We start from the raw sequence: 7,433 nt of genomic DNA, 5'->3' as shown, positions 1-7,433 counted from the left end.
TCCCGTATCACCTCAAGCGTCATAACGCATCTGCACAACTGTGCTTACACTACACATTGTTGCTTTTCATAAAATAACCAAAACTATTATTGTTGCAGAAGTTTTTAAACTGTTCCTTGTTTAAAATTGCGCGTATGCTTCCATAAATATCTTTGTCACTGTACGAGAACATATGTGGTGCAAATCTTGAAAGTTTTTGACAATGAATATTTCATCCCGCGTCACCTACACAAAGTAAAACAACCACTTCTTAATCTGTAACAAAAAATTCAAGCAGACAAAAAACATATAACATGCATATGTATTTCATATGATTAAAATGCATATGTATTGTGATCATATCAAAACTGCAACTAACAGTTAAAAAAATACATATCACATATACTAAAAATACATATAGCCAATACAGTGTTAGGGTATTTAAATTAATATTAACATGCATATGTATTTTGATCATATAAAACCACAACCAACATTGAAAAATACAAATTAAGTATGTATTTCATATGATTAAAATGCATATGAATTGTGATCATATCAAAACTGCAACCAACAGTTAAAAATACATATCACATATACTAAAAATACATATAGCCAATAGAGTTTTAGGGTATTTAAACTAATATTAACATGCATATGCATTTTGACCATATAAAACCACAACCAACATTGAAAAATACAAATCAAGTATGCTAAAAATACATATAGCCAGTATAGTTTTTATGAGTAGCTAAACTATGATACAAAAGCAATCAAAAAATATATATAACAAGCATATATATTTATATCATATCAAAACTGCAATCAATACTTAAAAATACATATCAACTATACTAAAAATACATATAGCCAAATACTATTTATGAGTAGTTAATTCAACACCATTCAACAATATATTTTCACAATTACGCTATCATCTTCACAAATCAGCTTATACTCCCTAAATTTCATCATAACAGAAAATACATATTAACTAGTTGAACACAATACTTTACAGTAAAAATAATACATTTACAAACAAAAAAAATACCTCTTCCTTACTTTCTTCTTCAAATTCATCAGCATAAGATTTATCAACATCGTCTTCAATTTTTGTAGATTTCTTTTTCTTGTCGTAGCTTTTTTTAGTTTTTTTCTCCTTTGGAGAAGGAGTTTCTTCAACCCTTTTTTTAAAAAAAAATTTGGTCATCTTCACTACGTCGTTGCGAAATTTCGACTTAATCTCCTTCGATCTCCTAAATTTGTTCAACTGTAAAGGATTTGAAACAACTCTAACCAAATCTTCTTGAGTTAACCCAAGACTAAAAGATGGTGCATCAGACAGTAAATTCATATTACTTGTAACACTGATTGTAGGTGTTTTTGCTATTTGTTCATCCATTAAAACACAAAACCCTTAAACTCTGATTTTCAGATGAACTAAAGTAGAACAAAAAAAAATTTAACCGCCAACATGCAATTAATAGTTACCTGAAATAGGCGAACCAAATCCTTTCACAGATCATGGAGGAATCGTGCAAAGGGCGGGAGTAATGGTTAATGGCGAAAAAAAAAGGAAGTAAAAATTTAAAAATAAGGAAAGATAATGAAGAATGAGTGAAAAGGAGGATTTTATCACAGTAAAAATAATTAGGCGGCAAAAAAGTAGGGGACCACTTAAAATAATGCTATAAATGCTACATAATGTAATTATGAAAAAGTATTGCTATTTTTTGTAATTTAATACTTAGGTATGATATGTCCTGTATTTTTTCCTTAAAATTTATGGTATGAAAATTTCATATGTGTCATTATTTGGTAATAATTTTCCTTTGAAATTTTTCACATGAACCTTTTTAATTGATTGAGTTTTATTAAATTATTTTTTCATCATCTTAAAATATTTGTCACATTTCATTTTGAAGGATCAAATTATATGAGTTTCAATTAATGTTTTTAAGAAAAAATATTATTATGTTGGCATAATTATTGCAGTTTATGATATTTGTTTTTCATATAATTTTGAATATCTAATTTATAATTTTATTGAATTAATATAACGCAATTTATCTTTAAAATAAGTCAAACTATCTTTTGTAAAATAATACGATAAAATTTGAGTAACTCTTGAAGACAATATTTGTTTATCACTAAAGCATAGAGAATATTTAGATTTTGATAGTCCTCAAAGATTTTTTTGATATTCCAACACATGATAATTAATAATATTTTTTTATTACATATTTTCATTTTATCCTTATTCTTTTTGTTAAGACCGATTCACTTGAATTTTTATATTGATTTCTTCTTGCCACATGCTAGATTACTATTAATTAAAACTCCTTTCATTTTAAATCACCTATATTCAAGCTAACTTTTTCTATAAAATTAAAGTTTTCAATGATTTCAACTACAACCTCATAGTCCATTTTGATATTATATGATAATAAATAATTCCTTGTAATTATTGTTTCTCGTAGTGGACATTAAAGAGTATAAAATAATGTAATTAAAATGGAACAAATAGGTTACTCTTGTAAGGAGCGTGTTAAAAATATATATAACAAGCAAATAGACCGAATGAAGCAAGCTATTAATATAATTCAATTATCATTTAATATACTAATATATACTTATTAAGCTAATTTATATAAAGACTCTTAATTGAAATTATAATTATTATAATATAAACTTGAAAGCATTGACTTTTTTCAGATGATTCCATAAGATTAAAAAAATGTTATTAGCAAAAACTATCGCCACTAAAATTATAAGGAAAATTAAAACTCAATAAATAGCAAAATAAATTTATTTTTACCTATAACTAGGAAAATAAATATTCACAAATTTTATAAAATATCAATAATTTTTTTCTATTTATGATCTTCATTGAAGATTAATAATTAAATATTTTAAATTATGTCATTATATAAAATATCTAATTACTTTTAGCTTATTGATATATTCTAACTCTTTGACAATATTTTATTCCTTACAACTAATATTTTTTATTTAAAATTATTCAATTATGTTATTAGAAACTCTAATAATGATGAAAACTTATCAACAAAATTTGTTTAACAGATCATTAGATATACTAATTATAAAATTAAAAAAATATATAATATAAATTTTATTTTTATACTTTGAATTTGTGAGCCCGGGCCTCATGAAACTAGTAGTTTATATATGATGGATTAAAAGAAGGGGAAAAAACACTCTATAACACTTTTTAAAAATAAATAGTCCAAGTTTAAAATTTTTTCAAAAAGCTGTCAGTCGGATATACTATTTTCACTTTTTAGTCATTTTCTAAGTTGGATCATTTTAGCCTACATAGTCCATATATAGTCCATATACAATATTGATACAATCTATATACAATACTGATACAATATTCAACTTGGGCAATTCGCCCCTTTTAAAAATATTTCAATTTTTTTTTGTTATAAATGTTTTAACTGATAAAATATTTTACTTTTTTTTATTGTTTAGAAATAATAATTAAATTATATAAAAATCATATAATTATTATATAGAATATGTATCTGTATAAGATACATGTATAGAAATTGTATAGTTCTATTTAATATGTATAAAATATATATAAAAATATATAGAAAGTGCATGAAAATTATATAATTGTTGTATAAAATGTGTAAAAAAAAATATACAGTTATTGTATAAATTGTGTTCCAAAATTGTATAATTTTCATATGAAATATTTATATGTATAAGATATGTGTAGAAACTGTATAGAAGGTGTATAGAAACGGTATAGAACAAGCCAGTAAATTGAAATGGCTAGAAAGTAAAATTTAAATTCCATGGTCATTTTCATGGAAATAGTTTAATTTGAAGTGTCGTTTCTGTCATTTCCCCAAAGAAGAAATAGAGAAATATTCGAGGTAAATAGTTTATATATGAGCAAATTCTAATAAATACTTTGGCTTAATAGACAATTCATATGATTTTCCTTTTATTAATCAACCCATCCCTCCCAAATTCACCTTTAAATTAGGTGACTAATTAGGCAAGACGTTGACTTACGACCAAAATACATATACTATCACATGTATCACGTACTTCCTCACATTCAATATGATCTAAACAAACAAATTAATAGCAGTACACTTTTTTAATATATATCACACAAATACACATTATCATTTCACATCTCAATAAGTTTCCTTTTAATTAATATATCAAAATACACATTATCATTTCACATCTCTTCTCTCTCTAACCTAAACAATATATCATAGAGGAAGCTAGAAAAAAAAAACAATGACTTCATCAATGGAAGAAGCAAGGTCGAGAAAGCTTGGTGGATCTTTGAAAGTTCCTAATGTTCAAGAACTGGCAAAGCAACAACTAGCAGCCGTTCCACCAAGATATATTCGTGATGATATTGAAAAAGCTGATTATAATTCTTCCAAATTAGTATTGCCTCAAGTTCCAATTATTGATATGAAAAAACTACTGGAAATTGGAGATGGTCACGATGGTACAGAGCTTGAGAGGCTTCATCTTGCTTGCAAAGAATGGGGATTTTTCCAGGTTTATATATATAATGATGTTCATTTTAGATTCTATGTTGTAGAAATATTGGTGCGTGTAAATATAGTTGCCACCTTCACCCAACAGAGTAAATATAATAGTACTCCACCTGTAAATTAACTTAGCTTCGTTTTTATGTCTTTTAAATTGATTGTATACGGATTTTAACATAGTATGAATATTTTCTTTTGAGTAAAGTACCCTGATACACTTAACTTCACGGGTCCTATTATCCCCAAACTAAATTTTAGCATAGTTTTGTTCACCTTTTTAGCTGACATGACACCTTTTTAGTTGACGTGTTACCTTTGACGTGAATCCTATAATAAAGGTGTCATATTAGTACAAAAGAGTGACAAAATTACGCTAAATTTGAGTTTAAGAGATAATAGAATCTCTGTGAAGTTGGAGTGTATTGTAACAACTTTGACCATAATTCAAAGATTTCTCTTTTTGAATCACTACTAAAAAAGGTGATTGTATGTTGGAAATGATTATTAAATTTAACAGGTGACATTCTTTTTGACCCTTTTCCATTGAATCATAGGAAGAAACAAAATTATTTAACAATCTTTAGGTAATGTTTTGGTGTCCCATCTATTATCGTCTCCATTTCTTTTATAAATAAAGTTGATGATATGGTGTACTTTCGTGTCCCATGATTGTTTATTAAATACTGCTCGTAGTATTTTGTTATCAACCCTCAATAAATGGAGAAATAGAAAGAACAATTAGAAAACAGAGACTTATAAACCATATATGATCAATTTTTAAAATGGTCTGCATACATGTACAGTTGGTGAATCATGGAGTGAATTTATCATTGATGGAGAAAGTGAAGTCAGAAATCAAAGCATTTTTTGATCTACCAATGGAAGAGAAGAAGAAGTTTGAGCAACAAGAAGGAGATTCTGAAGGATATGGGCAAGCCTTTGTTGTATCTGAAGAACAAAAGTTAGATTGGGCTGACATACTTTACATGGTCACTCGCCCTACTAATTTGAGAAAACCTCACTTGTTTCCAAAACTTCCTGCCTCACTCAGGTAAATATGAGTTTCTACGACGACCTCAAATTAATAGTATATAATGATATATTTAGTGGATTTCTAAGAATCTGATTGTATGGAACTTTTTTCTACATCTATGCATACAATATTTAAATTCTTGGACCGTCAAGGGATGCGCTGGAACAATACTCAACAGCACTCAAGGAACTTGCAATGAAAATTATGTACAAAATGGCTACGGCATTAGGGATGAAAGCAGAGGATATGAATGTACTATTTGAAGAAGATGGGACACAAATGATGAGAATAAATTACTATCCACCTTGTCCTCAACCAGAGCTTGTAATGGGTTTATGCCCTCACACTGATGCCATTGGTCTAACCATACTCCTTCAGGTTCATGAAATTGAAGGGCTACAAATTAAGAAAGATGGAGTTTGGATTCCTGTTCCATATCTTCCTGCTGCCTTTGTTGTCAACATTGGAGATATTTTAGAGGTAAGACATTTAAGTATATATATTTGGTGTAACGAAAGATACGTTTTAGGGCGAGAAAAATTCTTTTCTAGTGTTTGATTATCAGAAAAATTTTCCATTACAAGGATGAAATGACTTTGCACTAACTTGTGGCCGGAATCATTTCTTTACGACTATCACAACTTTTAACTTCATATTACATATTCCAACTAACACATACGTAGACATTATTATTCAAAAGTATTTCATCGAAACACTATCCCCTTCGCTAATATTACAAAACATACTATGAAATTTATGGTCCTTTTTCTATGTCAATGTTGTTATTGTCTGCAGATTGTGACAAATGGAATTTATAAAAGCACCGAACATCGAGCAATTGTTAACGAAGATAAAGAGAGGATCTCGATTGCTACATTTTTGAGCCCCAAATTGGATGGGGACTTAGGTCCAGCACCTAGCCTCCTCACACCTCAATGTCCTGCAAAATTTAGAAGGATTGGAGTGGCTGATTACTTCAAGGGATATTTCTCTCGAGAGCTTGTTGGAAAATCATATGTAGATACTATGAGGATTAAAAATGGAGATGATGGAAGCAATTGAATGTTGCAATTTATTCTGCTTCGATACCAACAGCTTGTTTAATTTTGATGGATTTGTTACCCATGATTTTATAATCTATGGTATTCTTTTGTGAATTAATGTCTGAATAAGTAGTGTCCTTTGTTGTTGTTTATCAACGTCTTTAATTTATTGTTTGATTTTAATGTGTAACTTATTGTATAAATAACTAAGAAATCTCTCAAATGTCTTCAATTGGTGTGAATATTAGATCTATTAACAATCTGTCATCAACTATGCTTCTAAACTATATTTTCTTAACAAGTTACATTCTTTCTAATATTAATATGATGGAGAAAGATGAAAAAGTTATTTTCGCCTTAACTTAATTGTCAAAATAAAGAATTATCGCAAATATTTTTATATGTTGAATTAGCAGTTTAAAAATAATTTGTTACTCTTTATAGCAATAATGGTGATTGTTTTCCTAAGCTATGATGTTATATGTTTCAATTGTGTTAGGGAAGTAGAATATGTGAAATTGTAAACTGGTCAGTGGCCAATGATGATGAAAACAAAAAATAAGTAGGGTGTGCTTGGAAAGCCATTTGATAACTGAAATTGGTGTAAATTACTAATAATTACCAGCCTAGTAATTACACAGCCTGATAATTATAATGACCTATTTGTTTGACAAAATAATTACAACTGTTTTTTTTGATTGCACAAGTATAATTACATTGTTATATTAAATTTTTAAAATAAAAGTTAACGATCAAAAACTAAGAAAATTATATTAGACATATAAGGATCTTTTATAAATGATACTAAATTAAATATTATATATA

At 27.7% G+C, this 7,433-nt stretch overlaps 1 protein-coding gene across 1 annotated transcript; it reads left to right on the top strand.

The window, feature by feature from the left end:
• The first annotated feature begins 4,131 nt into the window (after window positions 1-4,131).
• On the top strand, window positions 4,132-6,879 carry LOC107859174 (protein SRG1). Its single transcript, XM_016704091.2, has 4 exons — window positions 4,132-4,539; window positions 5,336-5,583; window positions 5,718-6,045; window positions 6,361-6,879. The coding sequence occupies exons 1-4, from the start codon at window positions 4,267-4,269 to the stop codon at window positions 6,625-6,627; spliced, it is 1,116 nt and encodes a 371-aa protein (XP_016559577.2). The 5' UTR covers window positions 4,132-4,266; the 3' UTR covers window positions 6,628-6,879.
• The last annotated feature ends 554 nt before the right edge of the window (window positions 6,880-7,433 follow it).

Source organism: Capsicum annuum, chromosome 2, assembly GCF_002878395.1.
Source record: "Capsicum annuum cultivar UCD-10X-F1 chromosome 2, UCD10Xv1.1, whole genome shotgun sequence".
Lineage (NCBI taxonomy): Eukaryota > Viridiplantae > Streptophyta > Magnoliopsida > Solanales > Solanaceae > Capsicum > Capsicum annuum.
The sequence above is the reverse complement of the archived record's forward strand: the minus strand, read 5'-3'. Positions and strand labels throughout refer to the sequence as shown.